The sequence below is a fragment of the Entamoeba dispar genome, genomic scaffold (genome assembly GCF_000209125.1).
Source record: "Entamoeba dispar SAW760 scf_1105229461699 genomic scaffold, whole genome shotgun sequence".
NCBI classification, from domain to species: domain Eukaryota; phylum Evosea; order Mastigamoebida; family Endamoebidae; genus Entamoeba; species Entamoeba dispar.
Window position 1 is genome coordinate 43,648 of NW_001854823.1, and position 24,256 is coordinate 67,903.

At 26.3% G+C, this 24,256-nt stretch overlaps 12 protein-coding genes across 12 annotated transcripts, besides 32 other annotated features; 6 read left to right on the forward strand and 6 right to left on the reverse strand.

The window, feature by feature from the left end:
* Positions 1-17: 17 nt before the first annotated feature.
* Positions 18-92: a sequence feature (AT_rich).
* Positions 85-1,137, reverse strand: EDI_196280 (uncharacterized protein; the record flags this gene model as incomplete). The annotated part of the gene is made up of 3 exons (XM_001738821.1): positions 85-548; positions 602-910; positions 969-1,137. The coding sequence occupies 3 exons, from the start codon at positions 1,135-1,137 to the stop codon at positions 85-87; spliced, it is 942 nt and encodes a 313-aa protein (XP_001738873.1).
* Positions 427-454: a sequence feature (AT_rich).
* Positions 1,138-1,143: 6 nt separating the features above from the next.
* Positions 1,144-1,196: a sequence feature (AT_rich).
* Positions 1,197-1,282: 86 nt separating this feature from the next.
* EDI_196290 (uncharacterized protein) lies at positions 1,283-1,930 on the forward strand (the record flags this gene model as incomplete). Its single annotated transcript, XM_001738822.1, has 1 exon — positions 1,283-1,930. One exon carries the CDS (start codon positions 1,283-1,285, stop codon positions 1,928-1,930), a length of 648 nt encoding a protein of 215 aa, XP_001738874.1.
* Positions 1,914-1,943: a sequence feature (AT_rich).
* A 194-nt stretch (positions 1,944-2,137) lies between these two features.
* Positions 2,138-2,203: a sequence feature (AT_rich).
* A 190-nt stretch (positions 2,204-2,393) lies between these two features.
* Positions 2,394-2,467: a sequence feature (AT_rich).
* Positions 2,468-2,501: 34 nt separating this feature from the next.
* Positions 2,502-2,552: a sequence feature (AT_rich).
* Positions 2,553-3,061: 509 nt separating this feature from the next.
* Positions 3,062-3,149: a sequence feature (AT_rich).
* A 450-nt stretch (positions 3,150-3,599) lies between these two features.
* Positions 3,600-3,633: a sequence feature (AT_rich).
* A 36-nt stretch (positions 3,634-3,669) lies between these two features.
* Positions 3,670-3,726: a sequence feature (AT_rich).
* A 49-nt stretch (positions 3,727-3,775) lies between these two features.
* EDI_196300 (uncharacterized protein) lies at positions 3,776-5,263 on the forward strand (the record flags this gene model as incomplete). The annotated part of the gene is made up of 1 exon (XM_001738823.1): positions 3,776-5,263. One exon carries the CDS (start codon positions 3,776-3,778, stop codon positions 5,261-5,263), a length of 1,488 nt encoding a protein of 495 aa, XP_001738875.1.
* A 27-nt stretch (positions 5,264-5,290) lies between these two features.
* Positions 5,291-5,322: a sequence feature (AT_rich).
* Positions 5,323-5,344: 22 nt separating this feature from the next.
* Positions 5,345-5,395: a microsatellite.
* Positions 5,396-5,409: 14 nt separating this feature from the next.
* On the forward strand, positions 5,410-6,138 carry EDI_196310 (NSFL1 cofactor p47, putative; the record flags this gene model as incomplete). The annotated part of the gene is made up of 1 exon (XM_001738824.1): positions 5,410-6,138. One exon carries the CDS (start codon positions 5,410-5,412, stop codon positions 6,136-6,138), a length of 729 nt encoding a protein of 242 aa, XP_001738876.1.
* Positions 6,139-6,263: 125 nt separating this feature from the next.
* Positions 6,264-6,291: a sequence feature (AT_rich).
* Positions 6,292-6,567: 276 nt separating this feature from the next.
* Positions 6,568-6,932, forward strand: EDI_196320 (uncharacterized protein; the record flags this gene model as incomplete). Its single annotated transcript, XM_001738825.1, has 2 exons — positions 6,568-6,571; positions 6,634-6,932. The coding sequence occupies 2 exons, from the start codon at positions 6,568-6,570 to the stop codon at positions 6,930-6,932; spliced, it is 303 nt and encodes a 100-aa protein (XP_001738877.1).
* Positions 6,933-7,091: 159 nt separating this feature from the next.
* Positions 7,092-7,129: a sequence feature (AT_rich).
* Positions 7,130-7,240: 111 nt separating this feature from the next.
* Positions 7,241-7,297: a sequence feature (AT_rich).
* A 48-nt stretch (positions 7,298-7,345) lies between these two features.
* Positions 7,346-10,042, reverse strand: EDI_196330 (uncharacterized protein; the record flags this gene model as incomplete). Its single annotated transcript, XM_001738826.1, has 1 exon — positions 7,346-10,042. One exon carries the CDS (start codon positions 10,040-10,042, stop codon positions 7,346-7,348), a length of 2,697 nt encoding a protein of 898 aa, XP_001738878.1.
* A 326-nt stretch (positions 10,043-10,368) lies between these two features.
* Positions 10,369-10,410: a sequence feature (AT_rich).
* Positions 10,411-10,864: 454 nt separating this feature from the next.
* Positions 10,865-10,902: a sequence feature (AT_rich).
* Positions 10,903-10,923: 21 nt separating this feature from the next.
* On the reverse strand, positions 10,924-12,742 carry EDI_196340 (uncharacterized protein; the record flags this gene model as incomplete). The annotated part of the gene is made up of 2 exons (XM_001738827.1): positions 10,924-12,626; positions 12,676-12,742. The coding sequence occupies 2 exons, from the start codon at positions 12,740-12,742 to the stop codon at positions 10,924-10,926; spliced, it is 1,770 nt and encodes a 589-aa protein (XP_001738879.1).
* A 32-nt stretch (positions 12,743-12,774) lies between these two features.
* Positions 12,775-12,849: a microsatellite.
* Positions 12,850-12,988: 139 nt separating this feature from the next.
* Positions 12,989-13,063: a sequence feature (AT_rich).
* Positions 13,064-13,346: 283 nt separating this feature from the next.
* Positions 13,347-13,396: a sequence feature (AT_rich).
* A 112-nt stretch (positions 13,397-13,508) lies between these two features.
* EDI_196350 (ethanolamine kinase, putative) lies at positions 13,509-14,585 on the forward strand (the record flags this gene model as incomplete). Its single annotated transcript, XM_001738828.1, has 1 exon — positions 13,509-14,585. The coding sequence occupies one exon, from the start codon at positions 13,509-13,511 to the stop codon at positions 14,583-14,585; it is 1,077 nt and encodes a 358-aa protein (XP_001738880.1).
* Positions 14,586-14,601: 16 nt separating this feature from the next.
* Positions 14,602-14,785: a sequence feature (AT_rich).
* On the reverse strand, positions 14,782-17,661 carry EDI_196360 (uncharacterized protein; the record flags this gene model as incomplete). Its single annotated transcript, XM_001738829.1, has 1 exon — positions 14,782-17,661. One exon carries the CDS (start codon positions 17,659-17,661, stop codon positions 14,782-14,784), a length of 2,880 nt encoding a protein of 959 aa, XP_001738881.1.
* Positions 15,748-15,795: a microsatellite.
* Positions 17,662-17,821: 160 nt separating the features above from the next.
* Positions 17,822-20,658, reverse strand: EDI_196370 (uncharacterized protein; the record flags this gene model as incomplete). The annotated part of the gene is made up of 2 exons (XM_001738830.1): positions 17,822-20,476; positions 20,551-20,658. The coding sequence occupies 2 exons, from the start codon at positions 20,656-20,658 to the stop codon at positions 17,822-17,824; spliced, it is 2,763 nt and encodes a 920-aa protein (XP_001738882.1).
* Positions 19,886-20,038: a microsatellite.
* A 138-nt stretch (positions 20,659-20,796) lies between the features above and the next one.
* Positions 20,797-20,834: a sequence feature (AT_rich).
* Positions 20,835-20,896: 62 nt separating this feature from the next.
* Positions 20,897-20,924: a sequence feature (AT_rich).
* Positions 20,925-21,026: 102 nt separating this feature from the next.
* Positions 21,027-21,054: a sequence feature (AT_rich).
* Positions 21,055-21,216: 162 nt separating this feature from the next.
* Positions 21,217-21,284: a sequence feature (AT_rich).
* A 105-nt stretch (positions 21,285-21,389) lies between these two features.
* EDI_196380 (uncharacterized protein) lies at positions 21,390-22,172 on the forward strand (the record flags this gene model as incomplete). The annotated part of the gene is made up of 1 exon (XM_001738831.1): positions 21,390-22,172. One exon carries the CDS (start codon positions 21,390-21,392, stop codon positions 22,170-22,172), a length of 783 nt encoding a protein of 260 aa, XP_001738883.1.
* Positions 22,173-22,262: 90 nt separating this feature from the next.
* Positions 22,263-22,378: a sequence feature (AT_rich).
* EDI_196390 (uncharacterized protein) lies at positions 22,376-22,723 on the reverse strand (the record flags this gene model as incomplete). Its single annotated transcript, XM_001738832.1, has 1 exon — positions 22,376-22,723. One exon carries the CDS (start codon positions 22,721-22,723, stop codon positions 22,376-22,378), a length of 348 nt encoding a protein of 115 aa, XP_001738884.1.
* A 151-nt stretch (positions 22,724-22,874) lies between these two features.
* Positions 22,875-22,969: a microsatellite.
* A 788-nt stretch (positions 22,970-23,757) lies between these two features.
* Positions 23,758-23,947: a microsatellite.
* Positions 23,825-23,997: a microsatellite.
* A 33-nt stretch (positions 23,998-24,030) lies between these two features.
* Positions 24,031-24,214: a microsatellite.
* Positions 24,215-24,256: the final 42 nt, after the last annotated feature.

Sequence of the window (24,256 nt, forward strand, 5' to 3'; positions counted from 1 at the left end):
TGATAAAAAGACTATTCTAAAAATAAAATAAAAATAACAAAAATATAATTCTGAAATAAGAATAACATTATTTTATTAATTAATCTATAAAAGAGAAACTGTAGTTGATGAGGTTGAATCTCGATATGACAACGTGGAATGTTGATATGATGTACAAGACGATACTGATAAATCAGAATATTCCATTCGAATATTTCTTAGAATAATTTTTGTGTTAGCAAACATTCTTTCTTCAAACTCTTTGTTAAACTGCCAAGACATTTCATCTGAAGACCATAAAACTAGAATAGTCACAGTCTCTACCATATCAGGTAACCAATGAATCATTGTTTGAAAAAGAATATCATTCATATATTTTTTAGTAATTGGGAAATACAAATGAACAATAAAACGTAATAGATTTTCAATAATAAGAAGGATTAAAGCAAATATATATATTAAAAAAGATTTTTTTGAGTCCGGTGAAGTAAAATGTGAGATTTGGTGATGATATCTTTGAATGATTAATATTCCAAAGGCCAATACTATAATGGCTAATAACATATTTGCTAAACAGATAAATATCAATTATAATTTATCTATTATGTAGAAATAAACAAACATCCTGTAGAAATCCAAGTGTTCCATGCCTCTATATTTCCATTATTTGATACACAGTCATTACCTTCAATAAACAGTGCTATAAATGATGCTATTACAAGAGAAATAAACAAGATGTTAAGTATCAAAACACCCATTCCAACAACAGTAAGATTGATTACACGTACTTCACGTTCAGTGAAACCCTTAACCCAATGAAACAATGTATAACTTACAATAAAAAAATTACAAATGTACACTACTCGTGAAAGAAAATATGAAACACATGTTGTTGATGAATATAATTGAATAACATGTGAAGTTGAGAACGCTATCATGTCAACATGAATTTATTTATTGATATATAATGAATAAATATAACAACCAACATAATGTTTGAATTAAATAAGATAATGTTATAACAACATATGGGAAAGTAACAGATTGTCTATTACATTTATGGCAGAAGAAAAATAGTACACCAATAAAAGAAGAAGTGTATAATATAGGTGCAATAACATATTGTGCTCCATTAAGATGAACATTTAGTTCCCACATCTCACGAATATAATTTTAAAAGTTATAATTTTGTTTTTATTATTATTTGTTTTTTTTTAGAATAGAAAAGTTAATTTAGAAAAAAAAGAAGGAACTTGAAAAGGTATGAAAACTTGAAAATAGTATTTAGTTTTATTCTTAAGGAATGTTTAAAGCAAAGAAAATGCAAACAATGAGACCAAAGAAAAAAGTGCCAAAGGGTACTTTACGATATGACCTTCATAAAACAATTAAAGAAGGTATTTCAAAAGGAACATTAAAAGATTCTGTTAAATGTCCAGCAAATGGAAATCAAAACGAATGGCTAGCAGTTAATTGCTTTGACTTTTTTAATAATATACTGTTAATATATTCAGCAGTATCTGATTTATGTTCTCCAAATGCATGTCCGATTATGAATGGAGGACCTAATATGGAATATCTTTGGATGGAAAATAAAAAATCAGTTCAACTACCTGCACGAGAATATTGCGAAAAATTATTTGAGTGGGTTCAAACTTGCTTTGACGATACTAAAATATTCCCTGCTGAATTTACTGCTAAAGCACCGAAAGCATTTATGCCTACTTTAACAAAAATATTTAAACGATTATTCAGAGTATATGCACATATGTTCTATAGTCATGCCAATCATTTAAAAGAGTTGGACTTAAGTGATCAAGCTTATTTAGGATTTAGACATTTCTATGTCTTTTGCAGAGAATATGATTTATTGTCTAAAGAAGATATTTCTCCATTAGAACAGATGATCGAACCAATTGACAAAGAGTTTAATCTTAAAAAACTTAATTAAATTTAAAATTTTACTAAAACTCTTTTTTTCATTTAACTTGCAAAACAAAAAGTAATTTATTTATTTTGTAACTACCCTTCATTGTATTTACTCCCATTAATACTTCTTCATTAAGTTATTGTCTTACCTTTTGTAGAATGGAATAGTTTTGTTTAGTTTTAAAAGATATTTTGATAAATATTTTGCATAGAAAAGTATTTTTAGTTGTAAAAATAGAATTTATTTTATTTTTAACTATGTTATTACTTTAAGTATTTTTCTTAATTTATTTTTCTAGACAGTATTATACAAAAAATAAAACGATATGTTGAAATTATTATGATAGATGTTATTTTATCTTTGAAAAGATTCTTAAAAAAGAGAATAGAGTTTTTTATCAGTTTATTAAGTAATATTTTTTAATTTAACTACTTTAAGTTATTTCCCAGACAAAACAAAAAAGCTTTTAAGATGAAACAATTTGTAAATTTATATAAAAAGTAGATAAAATTATTTATTTACATTTAGGATTTTTATAATTTTGTGTTATTTTTATTTCTCAGAAGTCTTTTTCTAAAAAAAAGAAATTACCTTTAATTGTAATTAAAATTTATATAATATAAACAATTCTTAAAATATTTTTGGTTGTATAAAATGACAGCAAAAATAACTATCAGAACAATAATAAGAAAGAAAATGTATTGAATAAAAATAGTATAAATTACTTAATGAATAATCATGAATACTATTTTGATTTATTTTATAACTTTTCTATTATTGTGTTATTTTCATTTTATTACTTAATTATGTTATAAAGTTAGTTTATTTGTGGTTTAGTATATTCTATGTGAATTAGTACAGAGAATATCCCATTTAAATATAATGCTTTGTTAGATAAATGTTACAGGATTTTAATTCTAAAACATTCAAGTTTGATGTTTTAATTCAAATTTAAGTTATCTATAAAGTAACAAATAAATAAAGTAAAATATTACTACAAAATGTTAACTTTTGATATTGGGAATATAGATATCTAATATTCGTTATTACAAAAACTATTGAAATCTTTATTTATTATTTAAAAAGAGGTTTAGAAGAATGAAATCATTAACATTACATTCTTGAATAAACTATTAATATCATTTTATAGAGTTTTATTTATGAAAGATATTAAAAGATAATAATATTTTTTTTTTGAATAAAATAGTATAATTAGAAGATAAACAAATATATTATTTTTCTTGTTGTATTCATGATATATTTCTTAACAAACTAATCACATGGCATTACAGTTAAAAAATAAGAATAATTTATAGGATAATGACAATATCGAAAACTATATCATAATTTGGAGATAAATGTCAATATTAAAAAAAATTCAATTAGAATATATATTAGTAGAACATTAAAATTGGTTAGGATTACTTTTTTTTTCTTTTACCTGAAATTAATAATAGAGAAGATGAGCCATCTAATTTAAAAAAAAATGAATGACTATATAAATTTCGTTATAGATGGCTTAGGAAAAAAAGATTGTTGTTGATAAAAAATAATGAAAGGTAAAAGTAATAATAGTTTTGTTGGAATGTGTTTTTGTTTATTAGAAAATCAAAAAATCTAAAACTAAGAGATATAAAAAGTGAATTATGTATTGTTCATTTCTGGGTTATGGTTTTATGCAACGGTCATCAAAAATAAAAAATTGATAAAAAATTAAAAATATACATCTACTAAGAAGTTTGCTAAATTTAAAACCTCCGAAAAAAATATTAAAAAGAATTGAACAATATAATAATTTTATGTTCTAATAAAAATAAGCTAAGTAAATGAAAAAGAAAAAAAAGAATCTCAAAAAATCACGAAGAGATGGGAAAAGACAAAGAAAAGACAAAAGACATAATAACTGAAGTACCTAAACGTAAAGTAAAGTTAACGGTTGAAGAAGTTATGAGGGTTTTAGATTGTTTTGTTAAGAAAGAAGATTTTATAAGGTCTCTTCAAATATCAAAGAAATTTAAAGACATCCCAAAACGTTATAGTTACAATCCTATTAGTATTGACTCAACAACCATTTCATTGTTTCCTAATTTAAAAGTCCAAAAGTTATATGCGTGGAATGATACACAAATTCCTAAAATGAAAAAGTACGAAGTAGAATATCCTGAAACATATTTTCATTACTATTTAAAATACTTTGCAATAAGAGATAAAGTAAGTGCAAGAAAAATCGTATATTCTTCAGAAGATAGAGTTAATTATGAATGTATGAAAGGAGAAGGTATTCTTCCTGATGGAATTACAAAAATTGCAGATAAATGTTTTGAAGAATGTAATAAAATTGTAAGTCTTAATATCCCAACATCAGTTACAGCCATTGGAAGAAATGGATTTGCTAATTGTACTTCCTTAACTAGTTTGACATTACCAGAAAACCTTATGGTTATAGGAGATAATTGTTTTCTTGCATGCAATAGCTTAACCTCAATTAAACTAGGAACAACCAATTGTTTTAAGGGAAAAGCTTCATACGGTATTTATTTATTCTTAGAAAAAAATAATATTCATTGTAATGATGTGTTTTATTCTTCTGAAGACAGAAGAAAATATGGGAACAAGATACCTGAGATATGCAATTCTTTAGCTGATAAATGTTTTGCTTCTTGTTTATCATTAACCTCAATTGAAGTTCCTAGCACAATTCAACATATTGGCTCTCGTTGTTTTGAGGGTTGTAAAGGACTAAAACAAATCTCTTTACCTCCAACAATCAATTGTTATGATCACGCTTTTAGTGGGTGCTCATACATAACTGCATTAACATTACCTGGTAATTTCCCTAAGATTGACAAATCAATATTTGAAAACATTCAAATGATTAAATCAATCGTATTGACTGATTGTACTCAGTTTGATGGATTAGTTTCATATTCATTAGCTGTAATTATTGAAAGAGGAGGTATTCCATGTACTAATGTGGCATATACAGAAGAAGATCGAAAGGTATTTGGTGAAAATATTCCAAAAGGAGTGAAAGAAGTTGGAGATAATTGTTTTTCAGGAGATTTTCGTGCAAAATCTATTACAGTACCTAAAGGTGTAACAAAACTGGGACAATCTTGTTTTAAGAATTGTTGTTCATTGACCAGTGTTTCGTTGCCATCAAGTATTATCAGTATTCCTGTATCATGCTTTTATCAATGTCCTGTATTGAAAACATTGAAAATTAAGAATAAGACTTTGACATATGAAAAATATTGTTTCTATGGATGCGAAAAACTAAAACTAAAAAGTAAAAACATACCTTCAGAATGTTTCTCAAAAGAACCACAACCAGACGATAAAACCAAGAAATAATTGTAATTCTTAATTCACCAATATCCCTTTATAATTAATCTTATAAATTTTATTTATAAGATTAGATACTTCATTATTTTCAAAAAGAAAGTCAAAAAAATCAAAAAAAAAAATAACAAAAAAACTAAAAAATAGTATAGTGAAATATGTCAACTATTCATGGCTTTTCAGATTTAAAAAAAGAAAACAAACCAAAAGGACAAGGTTTCTTCAATGGAGGAGACAAAGGAGGAGTTGAGTTTTATGCAAATGACGATGCAAGCGATGCTTATAGAACTGCAGAAAAAACTGCTAGCACAAATAATGGCAATTCAACTCATGACCCAAGAAAAAAAGATTTAATTTTAAACGTTGTTATGTACAAAAATGGATTTGTTGTTAATGATGGACCATTACGAAATTATGAAGACCAAAACAATAAACAATTCATAGATGATGTCACAAATGGTTTTATTCCACAAGAATATCTTCAACAAGCACAACACAATAATATTGCTATTAATTTAACTAACTCAACACAAACCATATTCTCTGGTCAGACTTCTACAACTACAACCCATTCAGTTACCTTCACTGGAACTGGAAATAGTATTGGAAAATCAAACGCTACTAATTTCAAAGTTACTGGGTCTGCTCCAAGTTTAGATGTATCAAAGCCTACTACAAATATTAAGGTCAGATTTATTGATGGAAAACAAAAGGTTTTCAAGGTCAATCAAGAGTGGACTGTTTCCCAAATTTATGCATTAGTAAAGAAAGAAACTAACACCAATGAATTTAGACTTGTGGCTATTCCAAATAGAAATATAGAAATGAATGAGATGACTGTTATGGAAGCAAAAATTGCCAATTCTAGTTTGATTCAACAAAAGTAGTTTAATATTTACTTTCTTTTTCTTAATATTTATCTTACCACCATAATTAGAAAAATTTCATTTGGTATTTTTCAAAAGAGGTTGCAACTAAAAAATAATAGACAAACTATTTTTTTAATACTTCCTTATTAAATAAAAATATTAAGTTTTTTAGGACTAAACACTTGGCATAATACAAATCTATAATTTAAAAACAAACACCAAAAGTAATAGACTTAAAAGATGCTACAATAAGTGAATGTGAATTAACAAGTAATCCAAGTAAATTCCTTTATTGCAAATTATATGGGATCTGTAACTTAATTCCATAATCAATGGAAATACAATATTTTCAATTAAGGTCTTTAGAAGAATGTCTTAGAGAGTAAAGGTTTCTTTGTAATCCCATATCGCTTAAAGCTTAGAGCTTTATTTGATACTTCAAGGGAAATGGGTATTCTTACATGAAAATATAATAATGCATCTTGGTCTTAAACCAGATAATCTTTTAGTCAGTTCATTCTATTTTGATTCAGTTTATTGTATCAAAATTACTGTTTTGGTACTTCCCATCTTACTCTAAAAAATTCAAAAATCTTGAAGAGAAAGGATTGGGAACACCAACCCATGCTGCTCCTGAAGGAAGCCAAGATAGATGTACTTTTGCTGGTGACGTTTATTCATTTGTTGTAACTACTTGGGAAATGTTTTATCAAGAAGAGTCCTACAAAAATTTCAAAACATTACCTGAAACTAAAGACTATATTAATAGTGGTAAATGTTTAGAGTCTGATGAAAAGATAAGAGGTGATTAAAAATCTAGTTGATTAAAAAAGAGTAGTAAATAAACCACTCGAAATATGACCAAACATCATAATTAAAAACTAAACTGGTAAAACTGAACAACAAATTTCTCGATATATGAAAACAAACTTTATTTTCTAAGTGATTTCTTTCATAACATTAATATACACATAATAATATATAATAATAATTTTATTTTATTTTTATTCCTGATAAAATCAGGATAGAAATTTAAAGTAAACCATGATAAAAATATAAGAATTTTGTCTTTATATTATTGCTCTTGCTATTAGTTCTATAGTTATAACCAAATAACAAGAAAATTATTAAAAATAAAGATGAATATAATTATTATTATTAGATATTCAATTTATTTCAAAGAAAAGTGTTTTATAAAATAACTTAGTGAAACTAAACTTTCAATTTAGAAAAGGTGTCTGCCAGATTTTTCAACAGCAGTTCTAAGTTCATTGTTCAAATCATTGTCAGCAATAATTTCGTCCATGTCAACATGGCATCTATATCTCCAGTAATGGATTGGATTGGATGGGTCATTAATTTGTTCTAATTTTGGATCACGTCCTTCAATATACTTAAGTTTAAGTGAAAGAATATCTTGAAGTGGGAAACAAGCAAGCATAGCTGGTCCATACAAATGCATATCAAAGATAGTTTTAACGGCATCAATAGGACAAGTAAATGGTGCAGCTCCAGATCTTCCAAGAAGATGTTCCCAGAAATATTGAGTCTTATATCTGTCTTCTTCCCACCATCCACGAATAGTTGACATATCATGTCCAGATGGAGCTGAGACAGTAAGGTATTGATAGTCAGCTGGATGATAGAAAAGAGTATTTGGAGTATCAGTTAATCTTTGAATTCTCAAACAATTAATTTTCATATCGTTCATTACTCTAACAACACAGTCTGGAACCATTCCAAGATCTTCACCACAAACAAGCATATTAGAAGCTCTAGCCATAGCTGGAAGTCTCTTTCTAGCAGTAGCTTCCCAAAGACCTTCATGTCTCTTATAGAAGTAATCATTATATAATCTCTTAAGACCTTCTTGTACCCAGTGATCAAGTTCATTGAAGCTAGAATATGTTTTTTCCATATCAATTCTTGGAACAAACAAATTTGGATTTTGTTCGTCTCTAATCAAACATACATTTTGTAAGAGAAGTTTAAGTCCATTAACAATTTTTTTATCTGATTCTCTAAATTGTGGAGAGAGTCCAGTCTTTTCAAGGATAGCACCTTCACTTTGGAATTCTGGTTTTAAGTTATAAGTTCCGTTATAATTATTAACAAGGAATTTTGAAATAACAAAGTTCTTTTCATCACCAAAGAGACTGTCTAAAGTATGATCTCTGATATATGGATAACTTAATCTATCAGTATCATAAATGCCATATCCCTCAAGTTCTTGTCTAGAAAATGGTAAATCAGGAGAGAATCTACCAAGAAGACCAGTTCTATGAATAGCAGGAATAGCCCAAATTCTAAAGAATCCAAGAATATGATCAATTCTGTATGCATTGAAATATTGTGACATTTGAGATAATCTTCCTTTCCACCAAGCATAATCATCCTTAGCCATATTATCCCAATTATATGTTGGGAATCCCCAATTTTGTCCTTCACCAGCTGAGAAGTAGTCAGGTGGTGCTCCAGTTGATTTATCAAGATGGAAAAGATTTGGATACATCCAGCATTCAACAGATCTCTTTGAAACTCCAATTGGAAGATCTCCTTTTAATGCAACCTTATGGTCAGCAGCATAGTCACTAGCTTCTTTAAGTTGTAAATGAAGATTGTATTGGACAAAAGCATAGTAATCACACTCTGCTTTGTTAGCAGCATACATAGCTTCAACTTCAGCAAAGTCTTTTGGTGTTGGTGGTAATGGTGTATCAACTGATTTAATAAGAGCACGATAAACACAATATGGAATTAACCACTTACCAGCATTCTTTTTGAATTCGTCAAATCCCTTTTGAGTAGTTCCAACTTTTGAGAATATTTTTCTTGTAATTGTTTCTTTTTCTTTAAGGACAGCCTCATAGTCAATTTGCTCTAAAGCATTAAGTTTTTGTGCAACTGAGTTAATTTCAGCAAGAATTTCTGGGTCTTCAGTTAATGAACTAAGTCTAAGATACATTGGATGAAGGGCTTGTACTGAATTTGGATTGTATGGATAAGAATCTCTCCAAGTAAAGTAAACAGTAGTATCATTAACTGGAAGGGTTTGAATTAATGATAATCCAGTAATGTTACACCAATCAACAACTTTTTTCAAATCAAGGAATTCACCACATCCACATGATGCTTTAGTTCTAAGTGAGAATACTGGAGTAACAACAGCAGCTCCTCTATAATAGAGTCCACTAAAATCGTTATCTTCTTTTACAATAAGAGTATCAACTGGTTTAGTTTTTTCTGCATTTTCTTCTTCAGCAACTGGAGCAATGTAATAAACTCTATTAGATCTATCTTCCCATCTAGCATTAGTACGTGAGTTAGCATCAGCAATGAAACACTTATATTCAAAAGAAGCAGTTTCATTAGAAATATCAATAAGGGCTTCATAATATGGAACATGGGTTGGTGTCATTTTAATAGCTTTAGAAACATCCCATTTACCAAGAGATTCAATAGCACCACCAACAAATACACATTGACCTTCTGGAACACAAGTACATCTAACCTTAAGAAGAAGAGTAGTTTGACCTAATTTCTTAATTGAAAGTTTTTCTTCTTGTCTTTTACCATAAATAACTTTTCTGAAATAAGAAGTAGTTAAGAAAGTATCTTCAGCATCAAATCCTGAAATAAAAATATCATTAACTTCTACTTTACCAAAGCTTTTCAAGTTAGTTAAATCAAGAAAGTGTGGATATGATTCTTTTGATCCTTCAGTTCTAAAGATTTCTGTTAAATCATCTTCTTTTGTAATAAGATAACGATAATTAATAAGACCAGTTGATGCAAATGCAACTTCTCCTGACCATGTGTTATTATCAACATAGTTCAATTTATATAACTTTTTTTCTCCTGAAACTTCGAGACAAACTGCTTGTCCAAATGGAGTGCTATAATGAATGGTGATAAAGACCATTAAGGATTGTATAGTAATTCAAAGTTTTCTTTCTTCAGATCTTTTAAACTATACCGTTAAGATGACGTGGAACATTCCATTATATTTATATTTTCTGTTTAGTAGAGTTTTTTATTTTTTACAATTTACTTACTTTCTAGTTCTAAACTATAAATTTATTTCTACTTTTAAAATAAATTTACTCACTTGATATAAACGTATTTTTATTTTTATCATTTTTGGTAATACTTTTCCTTAAGTATCGGGTAATTAACAATACATTTATTCTTATGAAATTAATCGAATTTTTTAAATTTCCTAATTCTTGTGTTTTTTCCTAATTCTAGTATAATATTAATATTGTTTTTATTTCTTTTAATAAATTTTTACTTTTCATTTGATAAGGGTTTTAGTTAGAAAAATTTTTGTTTTTTTGAAAATTCTTAACTAGCCTTAGAAAATCATTCAACGAAAGATGAAAGTTTATATAAATTTGTTATATATAACGATTTTATAAAACTAGATTTATTATTTACTTCATAAAAATATGAACCAACTTAAATAATAACAATATTAAGAAGAGTGTTTATCTTTTATAAATGAAGAGATTTGTTTTATTTTTATTTTATGGATTTCATGAAAAAGAAGAATTAAAAAAGTTTATTGAATAAAATTGACTTCATTTTAAGAAAGTATTCCTTGTTACATTAGTAAACAGTAAATTATAGAAAGAAATATTAAGAAGTATTATTGTTATTTGACTTTATTAAAAAGCTAAATTGTTTTATATTAATATGAATAAGATTTATTTAAGGAAAGAACAAAATAAACAAAAAACCAACCATAATTATTTCTTTTTAAATATTTTGTTATTTAAAAAACTTGTTCTAAAAAAAGAGCTATTACAGTGGATAATTGTATGGTTGAGCATATCTCATAGATTGATTTTGTCTTCTGATTTGTTGTGGGGCCATTGGACGATACCCCATAGGGTTTATTCTTTGTCTCCTCATTGGTCCTGGACCATAGGTAGGTGGCATTACTTGTTGCATTGGTGGAATGACATATTGATTTAATGGTGGTTGATATATTGGTTGTGTATAACTAATTGGTTGCATTGTAACCTGGCCAGTATAAGGATCAATTACTTGTTGCATAGGGACATAAATAATTCTTTGTTGAGGAATGTAACTTGGTTGTTGATAGCCATTATTATAATCATCATATGGAATTCCACTGTCATAGTATTGGTCTTGATCATATGGCTCACTATTTAGATATACCTCTTCATCATAAGGATAGACTTCATTATTTGTTTCATTATCATAATAAGGATCTGTGTTAGTTAAATCTTCTTGTTGGCTCTGTAAAAGTTCTAACTGATTTTGTAATTCTTTTAGTTGTTGTAATTTAGCCATTAACTCTTGTGTGTTTTGTTTTTGTTGATTCATTTGTTGTTGTTCTGGAATTCTATTAGATTGACAATTTCCTAATCTGCTTTGAGATCTTGTATCTCCCATACGACTTTGAGGCCTATTATCACCAACTCTACTTTGAGGTCTTTGTCTTAATTGACCTCTTCTAGGAATAGAGTTATTTTGGACAGAGGGTAGTATCATTGGTTTCTTTTGTTGTGGTCGTTGTAATATATGTTGATCATATTGGCTATCCTTTTGAATAAGTTCTGATGATTGTTGGGTATCAGTAGATTGTATATCGACACGTTTTTCTTCAGTTGGCTCTTTCTTAATATTTTCAGTTGATTTTTTAGGTTGTTGAGCTTGTTGAATAATTATTGGTTGGTTGTGTGTTTGGGTTCTGATTTGGTCAATACAAAAATCATCTAATACATTATTAGCTAATGGTGAATCAATTAAACGTTTAGACGATTGTTTTTTAAGGATTGTATCTGGCTTTTGTTGTTCTTGAATTTTAGAAGGAGGTTGTTGTTTATTCATTTTTTGTTGTGGTAAAGGTTGAATACCTTGAATGTTTTGCATTAATTGAGGTGGGACAGTTTGTTTTTGGATAATATCTTTTGTAGTAGAGATTTTAGGAAGTGTAGGTTGTTCTGATTGATAAAGGGACTGCTTTTTATTTAAATTTTGGTTAAGAGCATCTTTTTGAATTATATTAAGGTCATCTTGTCTACTAACGTTTGCTTGAAGTAAATCTTCTTTTGCTACTTTCTCAAACTTTTCTGCTAATTCTCTTTGTCGTCGTTCAAGATTTGAATACATTGAACAAATTTCTTTCATTTCATCTTCTTGTTTTGCTAAAACATTATTTATTGTTTGAGTTTCTTCTTTGATTTTTCTTAATTTTTCTATTGATGTAGAATTCTTTAATGAATCAGTTAAACTTTTATTAATTTCTTCAATGCGTTGAATTCCTCCTTCTACAATACGTGAAAGTTCTACTGATTGTTGTTGTAACATTGTTGGTATTTCTTGTTGTCCAGCTAATATTTCTGCTTGATTAGGAATAACACGAACTAATCCTTCAGCAAATGATTCAGTATTCTGTCCATAATTTTTTGTAATGGCTTGACATTGTTTTGTAAATTGTTCACTTAAATTTGATAGTCTTTGACCCATTGCTTGTCCTTTATTTTGTAAATATTTACTTGTACTAATAACACAAAAGTTACAAACGAGCTGAGTTCATGTCAGCTGTAAATGAATTTAATTGATTTTGTAATGCAGTATTTGATGAATTCATAAATGAATTTAAAGAAAAACAGTTCTTTTTACTTAATTTTATTATTTAACATTTTTGTTATTATTATTAATTTGTTATAATTGAAATTATTAATTATTGTTTTTCTTTAGAACTAAATAAAATTCTATTGGTATAAATAACATTTTTTTCTATAAAATGAAAGATAACTTCTTTTGTTATGGTATTCTAAAGGTACTCTAAAAGTAATAAATACATCGGTATCAATTACTTAACTTATGAAAACTGAAAAATTAATTCTTTTGTTTTAATTAATGATACATTAAAATTAAAAATGAAATACTTACAAAAAAAAATATTTTACTTTTGTTCATTAGGAATAGAAATGGACTTCCATGTCCCTTGTGGGATAACGGTACTTCTCATTTTAACAACATCTATAATTTCCTTATCACCTTCTTTAATTGGTGGAATAATTCTACATTCATATGGGTGTCTAATACATAAATTACCATCATGGTCTACAGCCTCTAAAGTTCCAACAACACACCTATTATCAATGAGTTGAATTTTAACAATTTTACCCAAAACATTACCTTCTTCCATAAGAGTTATTAAGAAAAATAAAATAATTAGTTACTTCAAGAAAATTTACAAAAATTAAAATAAACTTAGAAAAACAAAAAATTAAAATAACAATAACGTGTTTTTTAAATAAAAACGAATTTTTTTAAGGTCCTGTTACAAACATGCCAATTGATAATTATTTAAAGACAATCTTTCTAAATTCAGAACAAACTTCTTTAGAATGACTTTAATACAAAGAAACCCTAAAATAATTAATTTCCATAACGTTTGTGGAGCAGAAAATGATGATAGTTTTACTCATAGAGTTCTTTTCATTGCTCTTGATGCTTCAAATAATAAAGAATTTACTTCAGGAGCTGTTTTTATTGTAAAGATTCTTGTACCTGAATTCGCTAATCTTCAAAGTGATCAATTTTCTTTCCAATTTTTTACAGAAGGAATTACAAATAAACTTGTTTGTATTACAGCTATTCCAACAGGAAAGAAGGTTGTTTTAAGAACTTTTGGTAATTATACTGAATATCTTGTTGACAGAAGACAAGAATCTGTTATTATGAATACTTATGGACAAAAAGTTTATGGAGGGTTTTTGAATGGAATTGTTTATGACTTTACACCAGGAAGAACTATGGACTATAATGAATTTAGAAAACCTGAAATTCTAAGTAAAATGGCAGAATGTATTGCTGGTGTTCATCATCTTAAACCAAATTTAAAAAAAGAACCAATATTATTTAAAGAAATGAGGGCATGGTTAAATAATGTACCAAGTCATTATCTTGACCCCGAAAAACAAAAAATTTTTTCTAATTCAAATATCAATTTTGACGATTTATCAAAAGAAATTGACTATGTAGAGAAAAAATTAACTGCACTTAACTCACCAATTGTATGTTGTCATAATGATCTTTATTTAAAGAATTTCATTTATAATGAAGAAAACTCTTCTATTAAATTGATTGATTTTGAATATGCATCATATAATTTCCAAGCATTTGATTTAGCTAATCATATTACTGAATGGTGTGGAGTTGTTATGGATTGGAGTAAATACCCTACAAAAGAAGAACAAGATTTCTTTTTAAGAAGTTATCTTGAAGCTTATAATGGAAAGAAACCTTCTGATGAAGAAGTTGATCATTTATATGATGTTGTTAATCAATTCCAATTAGCTACAAATCTTCTTTGGTCTCTTTGGGGATTTGTTGATGCATCATTATCAAGTATTGAATGGGATTATTTGGACTATGCGTTTATGAGATTAAATAAATATTATGAATTAAAAAAGATTCTTTAAATTGAATTAGTTGTGCATTATTTTATTTTTTTAATTAATATGAATTTTTACTAATTTTAAGATATTAATATTTTGTGTAAAACAGAAATAGTTATTTATTTTGAATAATTATTTTTTTTTTGATATTATTCCTCTTATAATAAATGTTTATTTTTAGTTAGATAATATATATATTAATTAATTATTAAAAATTTAATTATCCTTCAAAAGTTTCAGATATACTGGACTCTTCATTTTCAGTAACCATTTCACCTGCTTCAGTAAATTTAAATGTTTTCTTGAGAGCAGCATTAAATATTTTGTCAAGGTCTTCACTTGGAAGATCAAATTTATGTTTATAAACTAACTCACAATTTCTTTCAGCTTCAATGTATCTACTTTTTAAGAAATCGCATAAAGTATTCCAAGCTTTCATTCTATGGTCAGTCATTTTAATATGGTGTTTAATACTTTTACACATATAATCAATAGAACGTGTTAATTGAGGGGTAACTATTAATTTGCATGTTTTAGCTGCCATTTGTTTAGAATAACTTGATTGATAAGCAATTTCTTCTGGTCTTTTCATTGAAGGAATAAGACGAGCGATGTGATCAAAGAAATCATAAAATTTACCGAAATGAAGATTGCAATGTAATAAGCAAAGATTCTTTAAAGCAATCATATACTCATTTTCTGACTCTTTTACAAATGGCTCAAGGCACCTAATAACACGGAATGATACTTTTTCTTTAAAGAAGTAATAATTTTGGAATCTTAAAGTGATTGTAGGTTTTTGGTCTACTTGAGAATCTTTTATAGATTTTAACCAATCAAAAGAACTTCTTAATAATTTTGCTATTATTGGTTGAACTACATCGTTAAGTACTTCCCATACTTCTTCTTCTCCTGCTGCAATTTGAAGATAATTAAAGAAATATGGTAATCTAAGAAAATGTACAGTAACTCCATGTTTCTTTGGGTTAATAACAGTGTTAGTGATTTGAGTAATTTGTTTATCAATGAAATTGTTAAATTTTTTCATAGCATTATTACTTAAAACTTCATAGAAATGATCTAACCATTCAAAACAAACAGTACGAGCATTTTTTTGAACAATTAATTCTCTAGTTCCTTGTTCTCTTTTTATTTCATTTTTATTAAGTTGTTGTAATGGAACTAATTCTTCTTGTTCTTTTTCTGTTTGTTTTTGTTCTTTTTCTTGCTTTTTTAATAATTTTGAGTAGTCTTGAGTTGAAATATCAATGTTTACATTAGCTGTTTTACATAAATAAATAATACGTAATAATACAAATGGATCATGTTCTTCAATATAATTAATTAATTTATCTAATGCATCAAAGGATTGTTTGTATACATCATCAATTAATACGTTGATTCCATTTGGACCATTTTCTTCCATTTGGAATACTTCTAATAAGAATTTAAATTCTGCAATAACGTTAACAGCAATAGTTTCAATAACACTTTTAACAACATCAAACATTGGTCTTTTATCAGGGAATTTATCATTTCTATCATTAAATATTTCTTTTGGAATAATTTGAGTTTCTCCATTTTTATCTGGTTTAGGACCATCAAACTCAGTCATTTCAAAAGCACTTTCATGGTCTTCTGAAATTTCTTGAATATTCTTCTTTTGTTGGTCAACTAAAATATCAAAATATTCATTTGCAATTTTACTCATCTTTTCTACATATTGTTTTTTTACATTTAAAAATTCATCTGTAGCATACATTCTTAACCAAGCAATTAATCCACCAAATGGTTGTAAACTTCCATGAGCTCCTTCTAATGTTTCTTTTTGTTGTTTTTCTTTTCCAAATAATGAGCTACCAAATTCCACAACTTTATTTAATTTAAGGAAATCCATTTCAACTTTTAATTTGTTTTGTAAAGTAGATGATAATACAACTGCAAAATCTTTAAGAACTTGTTTATCAAAATCTTGTTCTTCTTTTAGAGCAATCATATTTTTCATTTCTTCTGGTGGTTGATAATTAGCAGCTAAAGCAACAACAGTAGCACTTTTACAAATATTATCTAAATTAACTGCTTTATTTAATTGGTCTTGACAATTTCTTACAGTATATAATGAAACTGGATCAATTAATAATGAATCAATAAATTGTTCCATACAATTCATGAATTTAGTTTGATTTGAATGAACAATTTCTAATTTATTATTATTGTGTTGAATAAGTTCTACACCTGGTCTAATATTTTCAATATCAACATCTAATTTTAAACAAAATGTTTCAAGTTCATCCAATGCTTTTTGTACTTCATCAAATAATGTATTAACATTATTACCAATTTCTTCTCTATTCAAATAATTTTTATATAATGTTGCTTCATCAATAATGATTTGTTTTTCTAATTTCTTTTGTAATTCATCAATATCAATTTTTTCTCCATGCTCATTAAGCATTTTTTTAAGAATTAATTCATCTTCTTTAGATACTAAATGAAGTCTTCCATCAGTTTTTTGTCTTTTCTTTTCTTTTTCAATATAATCAACTAATTCATCTAATGACATTTCAAATTCAATCTCAAATTCATTAGCTTTAGCATTTGATAAAATGCAATATGCAAATTCTGCTCTATTTAATGAACTAGCAAAAACAAATTTTTTACCATTAGTTTTATGTTTATTACTAATAATCATTCCATTACTTTCTTTAATAAATTCAATTCCTTTAATTTCATTTAATTTCCATTGTTCATCAATATCTAATCTTCTGTAAATAATGTTTTTACTTACAAAATTAAGAAATATATTCCTTTGTTCTGCTGATATTACTAAAACATCTGAATATGTTAACTCACTTTTCTGATTCTTAATTAATGAACCGTATGCTTTACTTAATACAGTTTTATCTTTAAATAAATAATCAACATCTGATCGTTGTTCTGCACTCCCTACTAACACATCTCCAATTGTTCCAAATGGGTTAGTAACAGCCTTCTTACCATATGTGGTAATTCCAGAAGCAACTCCTCCAACTCCTCCAATAACCTTTTTACCAAATTTACCAACATATTTTGTAGCAGTATCAATTTTAGTAATTTTCATAAAATTCTTGACCTCCTTCATTTTTTACAATAAAAACTGATTATTTGTCTTGTTTTTAAGTTCTTTTCCATTTTTATCTTCTTAAAATAATCTTTTCTAAAATTAAAAACTAAATCAATTTAAACTCTCTTATTAATCTCAAATTCTGTTATATATAACACTAATAATTATTGGGTTCTTCATTTAAATCTAATAACGCTTCTACCCATGAATCACGTTCTCTTATAGATACACATGCAAAATGTTTAATAATTCCATTTGTTTCTACCATGAAAGCATTATGAATTGAAGGTGTGTCAATTACATTCATAACTTTTATTGGAGAATGAAGAGGAATTCTCATTTCTTCATTAAACCTATATCCAGATAATTCAGACACATCCCTTCCTCTTGGAGAATTTTCAAACCTTAACACAACTTCTCTTTCTTTAGCAGTTTTTTTTCCAAATGCAAATGGACGTGCAATAATAAGAATATCTGTACAAAGAATACACATTTTCCAGTCTTTACTAATTTCTCCTGGAGTAACAAATTTTAATCCACCAAAATATCTAATTCTTCGTTTACCATCATGAATTCTATGTGCAATAGTTAAAAATTTACTTTCTACTGTTTTTACATCATGTAATTCTAGGTGTTCAACAATAGAGTCTTTTAAAGAGTTTTCTGTTTCAAATGCTATTGTAGCTGTTTGTGCAATTTTCATATAATTGATATCATTTGATTTTACTTGTCGTAAAATGTCTTCCATAAATCTACTAATTTCTCCTATTCGTTGACAAATACGATTAATACATACTGCAAAAGAAGGAATTTTTCCTTTGTTTCCATATTTCTTTTGGAATTCAAATGTTCTTTCAATTAACCCACGTTTAAATTCAACTTTTTCTATTTCCAAAGAGAGAACTAATAAAGTTTTATCTTTAATTAATATAAATGGAATGTATAGTTTTAATTTCAAGACATACTCATTTAGTGCATTAATAAATCCTTTATTAATATTTCTTAATAGCGTACGTTCTATCATCATCATTTCTGGAAATGTACGATCTAACTTAGATACAATTGATAATCCCTCTTGTCTAAATGGTGCAAAATATAAATAAGATACTATTTGGAAAAGATAATAATATTCTTCTTGTCTTGTTATAAATGAATCACATAAACATCTATATAATTCTTCTTGAGGTTGAACTGGGTCTTCTTTAATAAGAGGTAATAGTGCAGGGCTTTGTAATGAACGAGGAGAATGTGAACGAATAATTGGTTCACTATAATATAATACTCTTGCTTTATTATCAATTTTAACTTTATCAGGAGGTAAAAATTTGACTTCAGCACAATCATTTAACCTACAAAGATATTTTTGTTGTACTTCATATGGTTTGTTTTCTAAACAATTTAAAATGACTTCAATAAAATCATTACAAACATCATTATGGAAATGGTCAATTTCTCTTAAAGCCATTAATGGATAAAATTGTTTTTGATCATTAACTATAGCTTGAAGCTCAATATCTTTTTGTTTAACTCTTCGTTGTAATTGAACAATTTGTTTATTTAAACGAATAACTTCTTGACGATATTCTTCATTTGTTATAGTAGGAAATATTATCATTTCTTGTTCTGATAATTCTCGTTTATTTTGATGTTGTGGTGCTAGTTGTGGTGTGAGTAATTTTTTTCCATCAGTTTTTGGTTCTGAAGGAGATAACATATTACGTTCTGATTCAGACCTCATTAATTTTCTTTTATTCTTCTTTTTAAATGAAAGTCCAAAAAATCCACTTTTTGTTGATTCAAGTTTAGCTTTATTTTCACCCATTTGTCTTGGAGATAATGTTCTTGGTGTTGACTTTTCTGAGTTAGATTGAAACGGAATAATAGTAGAATGTTGTTTATTCATTTCGTCAATAATCTGTTCTAATTCACTAATTCTTGCTTTTAATCCAATAATCTCTACTTGATCTCTTCGTATTGGTGAATTTGTTGTTGCATTACTTTCCATAGTTAGAATACTTGATTGATCTCCTTTACATTCCATTGTTGTTATTCCAGGAGGGATACCATTCATACTTGTCCTATTTGAAGAATTACTTGTCTTATTTGAAGAATTACTTATACTTCCAATCATTTCAATATTTAATGAAGGAACTTGGATTTTATTTTGTGAACTATTTACTTTAATTTCTTTACTTTCTACTTCTTCTTTACTATCAAGAGATTTTCTTTCTGTCATTATGCTTACCTTTTTTTTATATCCTTTAGGACTTTCTTTTACTTCTTCTTTTTTAAATTCATCCTGTATATTTATTTCTTTTAATTCTTCATTGCTTTCATTTTCTTGTACTTTATTTTTCATTTCTTTCATTTCTTTCTCAAACTCTTCAACAGAACTTAATGTTCCAATACAATTTGTTGACTTTTCTATATAACCATCATCAAAATCTTTTGACTGTGAAATTTCAACTAAATCAATATCACCATCACTATTTCCTAAAGGGATTAATTGTTTTGATTGAGGCCTTTCTATTGTTGATACTTCTTTTTCATTTCCAAATGGATCTGGAGAAACTTTTTTAAAAGAGTTAATTGGAGAAAAATTTTCAGGTTCATTAGATGTTAAGACAAGAGTAGAAGAACATCTCCTCAATAAGTCTGGAGTAGTTTCTAAAATTTCTCCATTTTGTTGTAATGATTTATTCCATTCATCTTTAAGTAATTTTAATATAAATACCATTTTCTCTTCATCAACAATAGACTCCATTCCAAGAAGATCATTCCATAACCAAGCTTTCATTTCTTTTGTATCTTTCTATTTTAAATTAATGTTTTGTGAAGTAAAACTTTCTTTTGAAATTATTAAGTCAATTTAAGAATTTTACAAACACATTTTAATAATGATGAGTGTAGTTTTTTGTCTTCAGTAAATAATTCAACACCTTCATGTTGTCTCCAAAAAGTAAAAACATTGTTTAAACGATTTTCTTGGGACATTGTAAATTACTAAAAAATTTTAAGATCTACCTTTTTCTATATCAACAAATACATAAAAAACAGAAACTTCTCTTTTTTTCTCTAAAAACATATCTTTTTTTTTAGCTTTGGTTCTTCTCTTTTAGCAATAACAACATCAAATAATTTTAATAAAATATTCACTTAATAAAATTTTTCTTCTGTTTATTATTGAAAAAAGTACATTAAAGAAGAAATTCTTTTTTAATATTCTCATAACTAAATAATAAATAACTTTATTTATAATTCGGGAATTAGTTATATGAAAGATATTTCTTTGTAATTAAAAACAATAAAATTAATTATTCATTGAAATTAATTGAATATCAACACCATGTTTTACAATAACGAAATAAAGAAAAAAATTATTTAATTTATGAGAAATAAAGATACGTATTTTATTTGTTTCTTTTTAATTTATATTGAGTTCTGATAAAAAAGTAATGATTTTTAATTTTAGTTAGTTCAAAATATATTTTTCTTTTCTAACATTTTTTTGAGATTTTTATTTTTTTCAGATATGAGGTGTTTAAATAGAACATATTTTTTAGTTTAATAATAATAATTTTAATAGTTCTAACTAATTAATAAAAATATAAATTAAAAATCAAACTTCAAACTAATTGATGAATTATAATAAATAATAGTAAAGGAGTAATCATTTATTTCATAATTACCAATACTTATACTAGAACTCATATTGACTCATTTTGATGATTCATTCTGTCTCACCCAATACATTTTACACTAGTGAAAACCAAACTAAAAAACAAACTCTTATTAAACGGGAAAGCACCAACCGAGAACATTTGAGTAATGCCGCAATAATTGGACTTGCCAATTGTTATGGTATAGAATTAGAAATCAAATGCTCTACAGTGAAAAGTGATAACCAAGTTACTTATGATAATTTGATTATTGAAAGTTCTAGTTTATTTACTAGAACTCTTTCCTCCTCGGTTGGTGCAACCCGTAACGATAAGAAAACTGCCATTGCTTTAATTTTTAATACACTTTCTTCATATATCATTCAAACAAATAATCTTTCATATCAATTAACTAAGTCTCGTTCTACAAAAAAGACTCAAAAATTGATTAAATTTAAATGGATTGATCCTTTCAATGAATATGGGTTCTATGCTTTTGGAGCTGCAGTCATTGAAATTGTTCATTCTCTTCCTAAAATTTTTATTAACAAAAAGCAACAATGCGTTCATCTTGCACCTGTTAATAACCAGATTCTCGCATTGTTCCAATCATTCACTCTTGATCAAACAAAGTTGAGTGACAATGGAAAATTATTGTTTCCTCAAAACCCTGTTAATTCAGTTCCTAATTATGTTACTCAAATTTCTCAGTTTGGTCATACTGTGAACGGTGTGTTTAATTCGTCTGACCATTTAACCAACATTCAAAATAGTTCTTCTTTACCTCAAGATACTACTTGTGATAAAGTTGATCCTGTTAATTTTATTGAAATATTAAATTGTAGTTAAAGTACAATTATTTATTTAGTTCTCTCCCACATTCATTTCTCAAATCGCTTATTTAAATTCATTTAGAATTTTTGTGGATTATAACCTACCTTTTTTTTTATTATATTTATTCATTTAATAAATTGTTAATACATCCTCTAAAAAATTTATATAAAACACTTTTTAAAACAAATAAGAAAAATATTTAAGTAATTTTGAATAATTTACATAACAAAAGGATATGGTATGAAAGCGTCTTTGTTAGCTTCTTGCTTCCAAAGATCAATTCTATGGTTAAGCATTGAACGAGTAACTCCCATAAGATTTTTTAATTTTAAATTCGATTGTGTTAATTTTGCAATTCTTCTCTGTGGTGAACATGTGTTTTTTAATTTCTTTTCTTTCATTTCGTTTTCTTTTTCTTTAGCAAAATTAATTAATTTTTGATAGTCAGATTTGATTAAATCTTGACTGCCACTCACTACATCTGATGATGATTGAGATACTTTCGCTACACATCTTTTTACATCAATACACTTTCTTTCATTTTCAAAGGTGAGTAGCTGTTGCATTGGTAATGAGTGACAATAATATATTTAGTTTTCTTCTTATTTATTTCATTCTATAAAAATCAATGCTTAAAATCAACTACTTCTTTTGACTTTTCTTCTAGAATTAATTCTCTTATATTCCCCTAATTTTTACTTCAATTTTCTTTATATTTTTTTATTTTTTTTTTAATTCGTATTTTTTGATTATTATCTTTTCTTTTTACGACTATTTTTTATTTTTTTTTAATTATTTTTTTTTTAATTTTAGATTTTGACTTGTAAACGAAAATACTTTACTTTATTATTTTATGATTGATTGGCAAATCTCTAAATATTTTTATTTGTAGTTTTTTATTCTTGAAAAATTCTTGGTTTGTCTCATTCTGAAGTTTTCATTTAGTTTCTTTATTCTTCTATAAAGTGACCTATTTTTGGATTTATTGAAATTGACACTCTTTTTATAAAGATTCGGAACAATTGTACAAAAACTTTTAAAAATCTTCTTATATTTTTATTTAAAGAGATGAATAGAAGAAGGGATTATAATGGCATAACCTATTTTTTTAAACTAGTTGATTGTTTTTATTAAGAATGGTTGTTGGTTGAATTTCATTTTATTCTCATAATTGGAAAGAAATTAAAGTCATGAGCACAAAATGAATTGAGGTATGTAGTTAGTTGATTAAATGAATTATAATTGTTTTGTTAATACGGTTGTTTTATTTTGTTAAGTTGTTTTATTGATTTATTGTATTAAAGAACAGTGAATATTCAAAGACATAAAACAGATGATAAAAACTATTTATGACTAATTCATTGGTCATTAGAATTACATATTGGAATTCATCTTGTTGGTAATGTTTATTCAATTAAAATACATTTTTACTAATATTATTATGTTCAACATATTTCTCATTTAAAGATAATCCATGATGAAACATTTATTAATAAAAATCATTGTATAATCTAATTTAGTGTTGTATAATAACAAATCATTAATTCACTATGAAGAGAATAATAATCATTATGTTAATTTAATAAGATAGTTCTGAATCATAAAATAAATACTCAAATTAGATAAAGAAAAATGAGATATTGAAGAAATTGAATAAAGTTTGAACAAAATAAATAAAACACAAATGGGAAATAATTAATGATAAAAGATGTTGATAAAATGAATAATTGAATGAAGTTGTAAATAATATGAAATACATTTATAAACAAGAAAGAATATAGAATTAAATATTGATATGGTAATAACAAAATAATGAAATGAATAAAACATAAAATAAATATAAGAAGATACTAAAGATGTACTTTAAATCTGTAAACAAAACAAAATGATTCAAATAAATAAAAAGAAAATGAATATACATCAAATATTAAATTATAATAAATAACACAAATAACAAAAGATAAAGAATAGAAGACTATCTAGAATAGAATAAGAAAAAAATGATTTGAAATCAAAAAGGATAGAATCTAACCAAGATATACTAAAATTCAATAAAATTTCACAAAAAACAATTAACTAAGTACTAAAAGAATATATGT